This window comes from Malus domestica, chromosome 12 (genome assembly GCF_042453785.1).
Source record: "Malus domestica chromosome 12, GDT2T_hap1".
NCBI lineage: Eukaryota > Viridiplantae > Streptophyta > Magnoliopsida > Rosales > Rosaceae > Malus > Malus domestica.
Window position 1 is genome coordinate 27,045,278 of NC_091672.1, and position 14,550 is coordinate 27,059,827.

The 14,550-nt window shown below is 37.5% G+C and overlaps 2 protein-coding genes across 3 annotated transcripts; one reads left to right on the forward strand and one right to left on the reverse strand.

Moving 5' to 3' along the window:
- The first annotated feature begins 6,115 nt into the window (after positions 1 to 6,115).
- LOC103450819 (probable receptor-like protein kinase At5g18500) lies at positions 6,116 to 10,215 on the forward strand. Of its 2 annotated transcripts, none has more exons than XM_008390211.4 (8): positions 6,116 to 6,772; positions 7,066 to 7,753; positions 7,854 to 7,958; positions 8,090 to 8,212; positions 8,291 to 8,461; positions 8,612 to 8,741; positions 9,233 to 9,445; positions 9,750 to 10,215. In XM_008390211.4, the coding sequence occupies exons 2-8, from the start codon at positions 7,086 to 7,088 to the stop codon at positions 9,873 to 9,875; spliced, it is 1,536 nt and encodes a 511-aa protein (XP_008388433.1). In that variant the 5' UTR covers positions 6,116 to 6,772; positions 7,066 to 7,085; the 3' UTR covers positions 9,876 to 10,215. The 2 variants fall into 2 exon arrangements, with proteins under 2 accessions (XP_008388433.1, XP_008388434.1); XM_008390212.4 differs by having other exon boundaries at positions 6,202 to 6,772; positions 7,008 to 7,753.
- Positions 10,216 to 11,675: 1,460 nt separating this feature from the next.
- On the reverse strand, positions 11,676 to 13,961 carry LOC103450820 (S-adenosylmethionine synthase 2-like). Its single transcript, XM_008390214.4, has 2 exons — positions 13,788 to 13,961; positions 11,676 to 13,188 (listed from the first exon to the last, which is right to left on the reverse strand). The coding sequence occupies exon 2, from the start codon at positions 13,177 to 13,179 to the stop codon at positions 12,004 to 12,006; it is 1,176 nt and encodes a 391-aa protein (XP_008388436.1). The 5' UTR covers positions 13,180 to 13,188; positions 13,788 to 13,961; the 3' UTR covers positions 11,676 to 12,003.
- Between the last annotated feature and the right edge of the window lie 589 nt (positions 13,962 to 14,550).

Genomic DNA, 14,550 nt, shown 5'->3' on the forward strand with positions numbered 1-14,550 from the left:
CTTTTAAAGCAGATTTATAAGTGGCAGGCTCAGTCTTTGTTAAATCCACAGATGCTGCAATATCAATAAAGTGAAAAATACCTTCTTTTTAACAATACCACTCTTGGACATTTAGTGGTGGAATAGTAAGAACCACTTGTAAGGCCTCAGGACTAAACTCAGGTGCCACTGAGACTGGAGATCCTTGAGCAACAATGGACTGAGATAATGGTTGAGGTGATGGTTGAGATAAGGGCTGAAATGATGAGTGAGGGGATGGTTGAGGTGAGGATGAGGGTAATGTAGTATCTGGAAGTAAGGGCAGTGATGTAGGAGGTGTTACTAAGATATTTTGAAGGTTTGGAATCACAGAAGGATAAGTATGGGAATCAGGTTTGGGATACGATGTAGGTTTAGTATCCAAAGTAACATATGGAAAATCAATCTCATTAAAAATCACATGCCTAGAGATATAAATCCTTTTATGACTCAGTTCATAGCAAATATAGCCTTTATAATTTGAGGCATAACCTAAGAACACACATTTAGCAGTCTTAGGTTGTAATTTGTTACTGTTGTAAGGCTTCAAAAATGGATAACAAACACACCCAAAGACCCTAAGATGTTGAATTTCTGGAATGGCAGAGTATAGCATTTCAAAAGGTGACTTATTGTTGATGACAGATGATGGCATTCTATTAATTAAGTAAATTGCAGTGTTACAAGCAAAGGTCCAGAATTTCGAAGGTAAATGAGCATTTTGCAAAAGGGTGATTACAGTTTCAACAATATGTTTATGTTTTCTTTCGGCCAAACCATTTTGCTTAGGTGTATAAAGGCAAGACTTATGATGGGATATACTGTGGGCAAAAAGAAAGGACTGTAATGATTTGCCAATATACTCTCCCCCCCCCCCCATAGCTTTGTAAAATTTTGATTTTTGCAGAAAACTGAGTTAACACTGAATTGTAAAATGAGACAAAGATGGAAGAAAGATCTGATTTATTTATTAAGGGAAAAAGCCAGGAAAATCTGGTACAATCATCAACAAATAGGACATAGTATTTGTAACCATCAATTGATGTACATGGTACGTGTCCCACAAATCATTATGAACAATTTCAAAAGGTATAACAGACTTAGAGGAGACAGGACAAAAGGGAAGTTTACTAAACTTACCCTCTAAACAACTTTGACAAACAATAGAGTTCACATCTTTTACAACAGTAACATTGGATTTACTAAGCATAAGAGATACTATAGAGTTGGAAGGATGACCTAAACGACTGTGCCAAATTGTACTCTTGACAGTGTGTCCAAGGCATACAATTGCTGGATAAGCTTATTTCTAAGCTGCAGGATAAACTTGTTTCTGAGCTACATGAGAAAGAACAGGAACGAATGGTATAAGGTATAGTCCATTGTTTCATAGTCCTTTATATATGAGTCTCCATGTGGCCTTGTCCTGAATTCAAATATAAAATGCATCAAATATGAGCCAACAATTATTGTCCAAGCAAATTCGGTGAACTAACAACAAGTTATGAGTAATTCTGGGAACATAAAGAACAAAATTTAATTTGATTGATTGCACAAGAGTTCTGAGAATAGAATACCCAAAATGAGTGATTGATAAACCTTCACCATTTGTTGTTTGCACTGTTTCATTCTGAGGATATGGAGAAGCCAAGGACAAATTATGCAAATCATTAGTCAAATGATTGGTAGCACCAGAATATGTCAACCATACTTGCGGTGAAGCTGAACTTGATGAATAGGATAGCATATATGGCATATTATAAGAAGATGAGGCATTCATAGAAACTGGCAACTAAGAAGATGGCATATTTAGCATAGACGACATATTATTCATCACAGGAGGCATAGTATGCATAAACTAAGGATAATGCATTGAACCAGGATAAATTGCATTCATGGCAGTCATTTGGGATCCATAAGTCTTGGCTTTATTTCTATAGAAACATGTCTTGGCAGTGTGATTGGTTCTAGCACAAATATGACAGGACTCAGAAGGTTCAACGTCTCTATAAGCACAATTGACAGCTGAATGATCTTGCTGAAAACACAATTGACAAATAACACTGGAAGATAAGGCAACATTATTAAGCTGAGAAGGATTTCCAAGAATACTAGGAGCGTAATCATGAACAATAGGTTTGGAATGGTAAGACCTCTGGCCTTGATTATTATAATATCAATTGCCCTGATTATTACTCGATTTCCCTTTGCCTTTGTATTTAGAACGATTGCCACCATTGAAGAAATTAGACTGCCTAGAATTCCCACTGTGATAACCAGAATTACCATTGTGATTCCCATTAGTAAAACCATTACTGCCATTTTGGAACCCAGAATTTCCATTGTAATTTTGATTCTGAGCCATCAAAGCAGTGGGAAAATTAACAGAAGAATTACTCTCAAGAGTTGCTTCCTCAACAAGCAATTGAGCACGAAACTCCTTGAGAGAAATCACACTTTCAATACCACGAATAACACACCGAAACGTGTTATATTCAGCTGGAAGGCCACTTAAATCCAAGATAACAATATCCTCATAAACAAAAGTAACCCTTACTGTAGAAAGATAATCTCTAGTCTCCTTGATACACTGAAGATATTGACTCACAGAATCAGCCCCTTTCTTGATAGTTTGTAAGTCAGACTTCATTTGGAAAATGGAAGTCTTTGTAACTGTAGCAAATTGTTCTTGAAGACGCACCCATAAATCTCTTGCACTGGTGCTCCCAATTGCACAAGAAATTGCAAGTGGAGACAAAGTAGCAGTGATAAGTTGCATTAGTGCTCTATCATGCATCTTCCAAACCTTAAACTCATCAGATTCAACTCTGGAATTGGAACCAATGGATACAACCTCTGAATCTGCAGAACTTGAAGAAGTAAACTAAGAGGGGCAAGGATGTGATCCATCCACAAAATTCATAATGCCATACCCATCGAGCACCAATTTCATCTGAAAATATCATTGAAGATAGTTGGTATCATCCAACTTAATAGAAACAGATGAAGAAACCGATGAAATCAACCCAGTAATTGAGGATTATAAAATTTGCAATCGACTCACTGTAACCATCTTGATAAGCTTTTGTTGAGACCCAACAACAAACACTTGGTGTGCAGAAATTCGAAGAAAGAGAGAAGAGAAGAAGGGGTAGTCGGTCAAAACCCAAATCAACCGAAACAGTCACAAAGAAGAGAAATTAGGTAGCGGAAGTAAGAAACCCAGATTGAAGAAGCTTGCGGTTAAGCTAATTCGGTGAGTGATACCATGTAAACCATAGTGCATAAATGAAGAACACAATTTGTAGAGAAAATAAGAAAACTTAGAGAAGAAGATAAGACAGTTTAGAGAGAGAGCTAGAGAGATCTCTTAGAGAGAGACACATAAATCTTTGTATATTTTTTCTTTGTGACAGTAATCCATACAATCCCGCATATATAGGGAGATCTTATTACAACCATATCTTCTAACAGCATCCTTATCTAATCTTAACAAACTAACTAATTTCCTTTCTTATGGATTGCCAAGTGTCACAATCCTAAGCATTCATTTATATACTCTAACATCGACTACTTATTTGCAGTTAAAATAAATTAAGGAAACAGTAGACTTGGACGTAGTCAAGTTGATTAAAGCAATGTTTCTCTCTACACTCAAGTTCGAACTCTCATTTTCGTAGTTTTAGATGAATTTAGTGTAGAATGTGCTTCTATATCACAAAACTAAATTAGAGAAAGCAATTTTTTGTCAATTTGATAGATCAATGTTGAAATTAATTTGGGGTCCAAGCATGTAAATGTACTACAGCAAGAGTGATGGATCTCTTCGAAGAAGATAATAAAGAAGTTAGTTAATATAGAGAGATGAGGTGAACAAATTCAATATATGTTTTGAGTACAAATTAATAACTCTTAGCCGACAAGTTTTCCCTGGATTATGTTTCTTTTTGGCAGTGCGTTTCGTAGTTCTAACCCCCAAAACTCCCTAAAACGTATGCCTTTTGTTTTTCTGCAGTTTTCGGGTCTGCCTTTTGTGTCTCTGCAAATTTCTCCGATTGCAGGTAGAATTTGATTTGATGACACTTGATTTGGGTCTGCCATTTTTAATTTGAATTGCTTTTATTTTGATGGCTAGTATTCCTGGATATGTGTAATATATTCTGAAATGTTTTAGTTGCTTGCGGATAATTGCATTTAATCCAATTTCTTTATTATGTGAGGTTGTTGGAGTTGTATCTAATTTCCTCCTCAGTTTTTAAACTTTTTATCCTTATATTAATAGGTATTCATTTGCATGTGACCTACACTCAATTAATACACAGCCTTCCAACTCTTTTGTGGAGAGATTTTTCAATGTGTCCGTAAGGTAAATCATCACGTGCCATTATATAATTGGAGGAATGTTTTTTTGTAGAGTTCCTCCAATTATACGATGACATGTGGTGTTTTCCTTTTTATTTCATCTGAAAATCAGATTATCAAAAGTTTCTTGTAATCTAAATTCGATTAGAGTATGTGAAAAAGAAATACTTCATTTTCTTCAACTACTCTCTTTAAACGAATGAATGTTGGTTGGCACAAACAAAACAAACAAAAAGTGAATGTTTAGTACAAGGTTTTTTTTCTTTTTCTTTGAGAGAGACACAACAATGATCGACATATATACTCATTAAAAAAAGTGATTACAATTTTTACCCAAAAAAAGATGATTACAACGAAAAGGAAGAAAATATAGCTAATGCATAAAAAGATTAGGTGGTGAGACAATCCGAGTTTTTCTCCCATGAGCGATATGGTTGATTGACATGGACGGACAAAGATATATCAACCAAATATCAACGACATCTTAACAACGTTAAATTGACATTAGTAGTAAAGATCGATGTCATATTAATAAAAAATTTGTCTGATTATAACATTGTTACCAAAATATTAAATATTCAATTGCACTATCGTCGTTCGCATCGCTAACATCGTTGTCTCGGTCATTCTCAACTGAGCAACTGGAAGTTTGTTTACTTAATTTTTTTAAGGCAACATGATTGTTACAAAATTTATAACGTAGAGTAGCTTTAAACAAATAAAAGACTTTGCTCTCTTTTGTTTTGTTGGATATAATTATAGAAGACCAAGACTTTACTAAAACCCATATGATGCTGGTTCTTAGGGTTGCATTAGTGCTCCAACCCCTGATCTGGCACATTGAACCAGTTTTAACAATCATCATCAAGATTTATATTCAAAATCCATGAACACCTTTTATTTTCTTAATCTCTTGGAAAGAACTTCTCAAAATTTTGACTTAATTAAATCATCAATTACATCGCGATTATTTGGGGTGGGGTGGACATCAAACTAGTTGAACTATCTAAAATGCACATTTATTAGTACACAATTTGGTTTAGTTTTGACCATTAAAATGTCAAATGGGCCAAAAAATCAAATCAACTGGAATTTTTTTGGTTTGGTTTGGTTTGGCCTATATAAATCGTCACTAAATAGAACCAAGCCATCAATATCTTATTTTGAATTAAACACATACATGGAATGTGTTGTATGTCTTTAGCGTTAGTCTGTCTCCTCCTATGACGCATCACGTGAGAAGAAAGACAAACATAAAGAGATCTACAATAAGTGATTTTCCTAGGAAAATCATAATCCACAGCAAATTAGAAACAAAACAAGTAGTTGCACTGATGATCCACAGTTTATATCTGATCCAGGTTTTGTTAATTAGCTCATGAAGACTTTTTATGTGATAAGGATGAAGACAACCGTTGACAGACGGCCTTATATAACATTTCAAAATGAGAAATGCTAAGGGAATTGCGACTCCTTACAACTTTCTGTCATCTTATAATTTAACGTCAATTCACGTGTTAATATTATAAAATATTATACTAAAGACATGAGATGATAAAGAGACTATAAAGAGTTCACTTTACCAAAATTCAGCAATTGCCCAGACTTGCATGTAAGAATTCTAACAGTTCCATATACAAGTTTGTAACCTTTGAACTCAGGTGACATGTTTGACTTGACCAAGTAAACGGTTGAGATTCGACAATCATAAATTTATAATCAACTACACAGATACAACAATAAATTATAATAAATAAATACATAATAATGGAAAAAAGAGAAAAATAATTAAAGTAAATTACTGGTAAAATCCAATCAGTCATGTTTCACAAACAAATCAGGAAAATTTCAGTACCTTTTAACATCACAGAATTCCATGCATCCCTTTACTGTTTGTATTATGTTTTTGGAAGGCAACTCTGAGCAGTGAGTGAGTGAGTCTTAAAAACTCTAAACTCACCACCTACCGCTGATAACTCCACCCTTTCTTCTTATATCCCCACCCACTCACAAAGATCTTTTTTTTTTTTCCATGACCCTTTACAATTTTGCCCAGGCAGGAGTTTTCTGGTTGCTTTTGGGTGTGGGTTTTTGAGATGGATTAGTTTTGGTGCCTGAAAGCTCTTTCCCAACTTAGATTCAGACGCACTTTTGGCCCACAGTGAAAACCCACAAAGGGATTTGAGTTTTACTGTTATATAGTTGATTTTTTTAATTAATTTTATTGAAAAGTGGGATCTTTTGGGTTCCTTGAGAGGTTTTCTTGGTGTGTGTTTCTGGGTTTTCTGGTTTATAGATCTGGAATTGTGCCTTGTTTTAGGATAAAGAATGCTGAAAGGGTTTCAAAGATCTGGCTTTTCAAGATTGCTCTTTTGAGTTCCATCTCAGAGAGGTAAGTGAGTGAATTTACAATTCCAATTACTTGTGAATTGTTGTTTATGTTGGTGGTAAAATAATTGTAGTGAAATTTAAGCTGGTAGCATGTCAAGGTTGACTCCTTTATTGCGTTTATATATGTGTGTGTGTGTATATTTGTGGAATTGGTGAAAAAATATACTAGCTTTGTATTTTATCGTTCTCTAGATGCTGCAATGGATTGAAAGAACAGATTTTGATTTTTTTTACAGTGATATGAATGATGAATCAGAGTAAATTTTGATGTGAGATTCTTCTGTGTACGTGTAGACTTGTTGGTAGCTGATAGAATGGCTTCTGATCTCCAATCAGAATTATCCAAGAAAACTCCCATTTTTAATCTAAAAGTCTGGGAAGTAATTGGAATTGCTGTTGCACTGTTTATCATAGTCATCCTCACTGTGCTATCAATGTGTCTTACTTGGCGTAAGAAATCGAGGAAAGCTAGGGACAAGATTCCCCTTAGTCAAATCCCAACTGTCTCGAAAGAGATTAAGGAAGTTCGGGTTGAGCAAGTATCTGCTAGGGAGTTTGCTCCTCGTGATGGAATTCTTCTCACCATTCATGACAAATCTAGTGACAAAGGATCAGATAAGATCATGGTCCATCTGGATATGGGAAAATCGAAGAATGGAGAGAATAGCAGCCAGTCAGGTTCATTTAATCATTTAGAAAACGACGGTGTCCTGTCCCAATCTGGAGAAGAGGGGAGTTCCAGCACCGTTACAGGACATAAGCCTTCTTCATCTTATCCAATAACCGCCCCGTCTCCTCTAGTTGGCCTGCCTGAATTCTCGCATTTGGGTTGGGGACACTGGTTTACATTAAGGGACCTTGAGCTTGCAACAAACCGGTTTGCAAAGGACAATGTCCTTGGTGAAGGTGGATATGGAGTTGTTTACAGGGGACATCTCATCAATGGGACTCCAGTGGCAGTTAAAAAGATCCTAAACAACCTGTGAGTTTAAAAACGAATGTACCTTGAATCCATTGTGGTTTGTCCATTCACCATTCTTGGTTTCATGAACTTGTAACTTAAACTGTTATAATGTCTTTAGAGGCCAAGCAGAGAAAGAATTCAGGGTGGAAGTTGAAGCAATCGGCCATGTGCGCCACAAGAATTTGGTTCGCCTCCTGGGATACTGCGTCGAAGGAACTCATAGGTACCATTTTCTTTTAAATTGTTTTTTGTGGCCTTGGTATCTGAGAAGTGTGTTGAGTATATAATTGCCTTCTACTGTTGAAGTAGCAGCTGAACTATTATCACTGGTCTCACTTGCTTTCAAAATTTCAGGATTTTGGTCTATGAGTATGTCAACAATGGAAACTTGGAGCAGTGGCTTCACGGAGCAATGCGTCACCATGGATATCTCACTTGGGAAGCCCGCATAAAGGTTCTCCTTGGGACCGCAAAAGCGTAAGTCAAATAACCTACACACGTACTTTCTTTTTTCCAGGTTTTCTAGTTTCACTTAATGAGATATACTTGTTGCAGTCTTGCCTATTTACATGAGGCCATTGAACCAAAAGTTATACACCGAGACATTAAATCAAGCAATATATTGATTGATGAAGACTTCAATTCCAAGGTATCTGATTTTGGGCTGGCCAAGCTGCTGGGTGCAGGAACTAGTCATGTGACAACGCGTGTTATGGGAACCTTCGGGTTAGTTTTCTTTCTTGAGCACGACTTGTTTTGGCCCTTAAGCAATGTTGTGTCTTTTGGTTTTAGATGTGCAGAGTAAGTTGATAACTGATGCTGATAATTAATTATTTCTCTTGTGTAATGCTTGTCCCTGCTTCCAAAACATTTCAGGTATGTGGCCCCTGAATATGCTAATACCGGACTTTTGAATGAAAAGAGTGATGTATATAGCTTTGGGGTTTTGCTCTTAGAAGCAATTACTGGAAGGGACCCTGTTGACTATGGTCGCCCTGCTCATGAGGTATGCACTCTTCTCTAACCATCCTAAGATACCACATTTTTGTCAACATAGAATCATAAGTGCTTGATGCAAGTTGGATTTATTGTTTGTACTAAGTAGTGAATGTCTTTTGAAAATAGATATTATGTAGTGAATGACAACAGTTACTATCAGACATTTTACAGTCTAAATATGCTTAGGAGGAGTGTCCAGATTGTCTAGCCCAACATAGGTCATCCCTAAAATTGACCCTTCTGAATCGCTTTGGTTCTGTTTTTTCCTATTAAATATACTTGGCCTGGTTCTGGATTTGTAAAAGCCTAAACTTTCGTGTACTTTTCTGACTAACTGCTGAGCTTACCTGTGATCTGGTAGGGGTTTACATTTGACTTCGATACTCAACAGACAGAAATGGCAATAGAACTTTAATGTTGCAATGTCAATCGTTTGATCACTATTTCATTTTCTTGAATGAACTTGTGGAGTTTTGTTTGACATGTTAATGCTCACAGGTGAATCTGGTTGATTGGCTAAAAATGATGGTTGGAAGCAGAAGATCCGAAGAAGTGGTAGACCCAAACATTGAGGTGAGACCCTCGACAAGAGCCCTGAAACGAGCCCTCTTGACTGCTCTGAGGTGCGTTGATCCAGATTCTGAAAAAAGACCCAAGATGAGCCAAGTTGTCCGTATGCTCGAGTCCGAGGAATATCCTATACCAAGAGAGGTTAGATTTTCATTCCATCTCTAGAACACAATTTCTGTTGGATTTTAAGCTGTCTTCCGAATTGAATTTCGATTCAAAGGACCAAAATGTTTTTCCCATGCTAAAGACTTAACCTTTTCGCGCGTTTTAATCGCTCAATATTTCTGTCAAAATCTCTCTCCGCATGTTACATTTCGTTCTCCCATGCTAAAGACTTATCCATTTTGTTTTCAGTCCTCATAAGATCCAGGTTTTGTTAACTTTTATACAAAGAGATGGTTATCATCACATGTCTTCTGAAACAAGTTTTCTTCTCAATGTTCAGGATCGAAGGCACCGAAGAACTGAAGGAAGTAGCGCGGACATTGATTCCCAGCGCGAAAATTCAGATACTGATCGCAGTGATTATCCGGGTTCAAGATCAGAGAGCAAAGGCTACCAACGGACGTAATAACCCAGTGATTCCTTTTAAGGATCTCGGAAATATAGAAAGTGAGGGTAATTCTTAAATTTTTTTTTTCCTACTCTTAAATTGTTGGGTTTGTCTGTCTGAGACTCTGAGCTGATGCTATTAGGACATATGTGGTAGAAGGGGTTGATGGGGAAGAGGGATGATCTATTCATTTTTTTCCCCTCTTTTTTTTTCCTTTGTTTTTGTTATTTTTTGTAGATGGAGAAATATATTGTTTGTGTATGAAAGTGGTGGTGTTTGTGAAAAACCCAAAACAGTAGGGGGTTTATGTACAGAATGATTTGCTCTTCAAATTTGGTGGATGAAATTGCCCCCGTCACGTTCTCTTGGTCACCTTGTGAGTAAGGAACAATAAAGGGTGACGTACCTTTAGATTTGATATCAAGAGTTGAGATTGTCTATTCACCGGGCTGTCCATCTAAACCAAAGGCCGTTATACATGCTATAACAAAGCGAAAACAATTAAAGTACATTCATGCATTCTCCACCTTTGATGTTAAATTCAATGGTAAGTGATCATGTATTTCTTTGTCATTAGACGACCAAAGGAACATCTATGCCCTTTTATAATAGATAAATACATACGAGGAGAACATAAAACCAAACCTCAGAGGAGAGAGCAACCAAAGAGGAAAAAGGCTTTTCAGTCAAAATGATTCCTGAGATTTACATAACACATCACTTTGGTCCCTGAGATTGAAAATCAATATAAATGGTCCCTGAGATTGTTCACCATCCATTATTTTGGTCCTTTCGTTAAAAACTCTGTTAAGTGTGCCGGAGCTCTTGGCCGGAAGTTTAGGCAATTTTCAAAGCTTCGTAACTCAATCGTTTCTTAACCAAATTCGACCCATAATATATCAAAATGAAGTTAGGAAAGTGTAAAACAAGATTATACCTATTTGAAAGCCCAATGGTTGCTGGAGATGGCCAAAAAATAGCTTGAAAGGTGACTGGTCCACAGGAAAACTAGAAAACTTGCCAGAAACTAGGTAAACTTTAAACATTCATAACTTCTTCAATACTCAACGAAATCGAGTGATTCACAAACAAAAATCATATTTCTCAATGAGATGAAGAGAATGGTACATTTCTCAATGGCTAATTCACCATGGTTAGGCCAGAAAACGGCTTGAAAGTGGCTAACTTGAGACCAATATAGCCACTTTCGAGCCGTTTTCCAACCAAACCAGGCTATTTAGCCATCTAGAATGGTACCATTCTCTTCTTCTCGTAGAGAAGTATGATTTTCGTTTTTGAATCACTCGATTTCGTATGATTTTTGTTTTTGAATCACTCAATTTCGTTGAGTATTGAAGAAGTTATGAACATTTAAAATTTACCCAGTTTCCCACGAGTTTTCCAGTTTTTCTGCGGACCAGTCACCTTTCAGGTCATTTTCCGGCTATCTCCGGAAACCATTGGGCTTCCAAATAGTACAATCTTGTTCTACACTTTCCTATCTTCATTTTGATATATTAATGGTCGAATTTGGTTAAGAAACGATTGAGTTACGAAGCTTTGAAAATTGCCCAAACTTTCGGCCAAGAGCTCCTGGACACTTATTGTAGTTTTTAACAGAATGACTAAAATAATGGATGGTGGACAATCTCATGACCATTTCTATTGATTTTCAATTTCAATAACCAAAGTGATATGTTATGCAAATCTCAGAAACCATTTTGGCTAAAAAAACTAAGGAAAAACAGCATAAGCAATTCGACATGGAGTAACAAAAATTCGAATCTGATATAATTAATAGAATATGAAAAATCTGCATAAGATTCAAATCCGTTAATTCATTAGCTTAATAACAATGTATCATACTTTTGTTTTTTTTACCAAACAAATGTAACAACACATTGATGTTGCCTTGCAGCTAATACAGAAACCAGCTTTTTTTCTACATGTTTTCATACACCAAGACTCAGATTCAATACATCTTGTATAATGTGATCCAAACATGCCAAATTGAAATATTTCAAGTGGAAAAAAAGATAAGGGAAAGACAATTACAAGCAAAAGCAAGACTCTTGATTTCGAAAACCGGCTGCTCGAAAGAAGCAGATTATTGATCAACTGCAAGCTGAGAGGAAAAGCACTTGTTCTACTCTTGGGGCTTTTCCCACTTCAATGGCTTCACCACTTCCCATGAGAAGTCAGGGTCATCCCTACCGAAGTGTCCATACGCAGCCGTTTTCAAGTACCTGCCCCGCTTGAGATCGAGGTTAATCGCAATCATCCCAGGCCTGAAATCAAAGTTCTCCTTTACTAGTTTAAGAATCTCCTTGTCAGGAATCTTTCCGGTGCCATAACTGTCAACGAACACTGATAGTGGCTCGGGAACACCAATGGCATACGAGACCTGCACTATGCACCTGCGGGCAAGGCCATTGGCGACAATGCTCTTAGCAGCCTGCCTAACAATGTAGGCACCACTCCTGTCTACCTTGGTAGGGTCCTTGCCGGAGAAGGCACCACCACCATGAGCTCCCCAACCACCGTAGGTGTCAATGATGATCTTTCGGCCAGTGAGGCCAGCATCACCGTGAGGTCCACCAATGACAAATCGACCTGATGGGTTAAGATGGAAAATAGTCTTCTCGTCTAGGTACTTCTCAGGAACAACAGGCTTGATAACATGCTCTTTGAGGTCAGCAGCAATCTCGTCGTTGGTAACAGTTTCGTCATGCTGAGTTGAAATGAGAACCGTGTGGACACGGATTGGAACCATAGCGCCATGGTCATTGTAGTATTCAACAGTGACTTGCGTCTTGCCATCGGGTCTCAGCCACGGCAAGGTTCCATTCTTGCGAACTTCAGTGAGACGGGCACCAAGCTTGGTGGCAAGAACATGGCTCAGAGGCATAAGCTCAGGGGTCTCATCAGTTGCATAACCAAACATGTGACCCTGGTCACCCGCACCAATCTCCTCAGGCCGCTTGGTCAAGTGGCCATGGACGCCCTGCGCGATATCAGGGCTCTGTTGCTCGATGTTAACCAAGACCTTGCAGTTGTCAGCATCAAGACCAACATTGTCTGAAACAAATCCAATTGTACGGCAGGTATCGCGCACAATCTTCTCGTAGTCCACTTTGGCTTTGGTTGTAATCTCTCCGAAGACCATGACCATGTTCGTCTTGGTGCAAGTCTCGCAGGCAACTTTGCTGTCGGGGTCTTGTTCGAGGCAGGCGTCGAGAACCGCATCAGAAATCTGATCACAGAGTTTATCGGGGTGTCCCTCGTTCACGGACTCCGAAGTAAACAGGAAGGTGTCTTCCATTCTTACAAGCTGCAACAACAAACAGAATCAGAGTTGATAAGTACCTCACCATATAATTCAGCAGTAGCTGAACTCTATCAACCGGAGAATGTTCCGTTAACCACATCTTATAGAAATGATCGAAAATCCGAACTCGGATCTAAAGAATGGACGTCAACTTCCAAATCATGTCGGAGTTAAAGATGGATTTATTCATGAAGAAAACTTATCCCTCCCAATTCTATAAAGGCGGGAGGGATAAATTGTTTTCGTAACCAATTCATCTTCTACCTTGGACAAGATTTGGAAGTTGACGTCCATTTCGTGCTGCATATATATACACAAAATCTAGTTCCTTGTCCAATCCAACAATACCTAGACACCAAACGAGCCTAAAGAAGCTAACAACATAGACGTCATTACAAACACAAATTGAACGCACCCAATCCCAAAAAATAAAAAAACTCAACTGCCAAATTTATAAATACGAACAATATTCTATTTTAAACTAATTTAAACTGCAGAGAGCGAGATTCGAACTAATTACAGCAGCTAACAAAAAATACAACTCAAAAACAAGAAAAGCAAAAGCATTTGCATGAAATGTTGAGCTTCTCAAAAGTGCTTACTTGCTAAAAGCGAAAATCTGAGTCCTGGGTCTTGAGCTTCAGGGTGTTCCCAGTGTCTCGGTGCCTGAAAGCTCGAATCTTTGCCACACTGAATCCGAGACTTCCGGCTTTATTTATAGACAGAGGAGGGGTCGGGTTACATTCCACTTGTTTTTCAATTTTCACCGCTTTTTTTTGTTCATAATTTTTGGAGCTTGTGGGAATTGACGGTTAAGATTTGTTTTTGGTGATGACGTGGGAGGCTGAAGATTATGGCCGTTGGATGAGGGTAGATTGAGGGCTGGGATTTGAGGGAGTCGGTGAAGTAAAGCGACAGTCCGTCCGATTTGGTTTTGATCCTTTGTTCGTGGAAGTTTGTATTTGCAGTATCTTTTTTGTTTACACCTAATTTTGAGAGCCTAATTTTTTTTTTTTAATCCAAAATAGTCTATAAGATTGACATAATTTCTTATTTGGTCTCAAAGATTTAAAATCAATATCTTACGTCAATCATTTTGTGAAAAATCTCTATAAAATTGAGGAAACTACTAGTTCAAATGGATGATTGATTTGACAAAACTACTCTCAATTTAACTGAGATCTCTCCTAGCATGACCAAATGATTGGCGGTAGACAATCTCAAGGATCACTTCTATTGATTTTATATCTCAGCGACCAAATAAGGAATTATGTCAATCTCATGTACCACTTTGAATAAAAAAAACCTTTATAGAAAGGGTAATACTAGAGAGAGTAAATGTGTAAACTAAATGACATAAAAGTT

Coding starts and splice junctions, on each gene's coding strand:
- LOC103450819 (XM_008390211.4), top strand. CDS start 7,086: ATGGCTTCTGATCTCCAATCAGAATTATCCAAGAAAACTCCCATTTTT. Junction 8,213..8,290: donor CTCCTTGGGACCGCAAAAGC/GTAAGTCAAATA, acceptor TACTTGTTGCAG/TCTTGCCTATTTACATGAGG. Junction 9,446..9,749: donor AATATCCTATACCAAGAGAG/GTTAGATTTTCA, acceptor CTCAATGTTCAG/GATCGAAGGCACCGAAGAAC.
- LOC103450820 (XM_008390214.4), bottom strand. CDS start 13,179: ATGGAAGACACCTTCCTGTTTACTTCGGAGTCCGTGAACGAGGGACAC.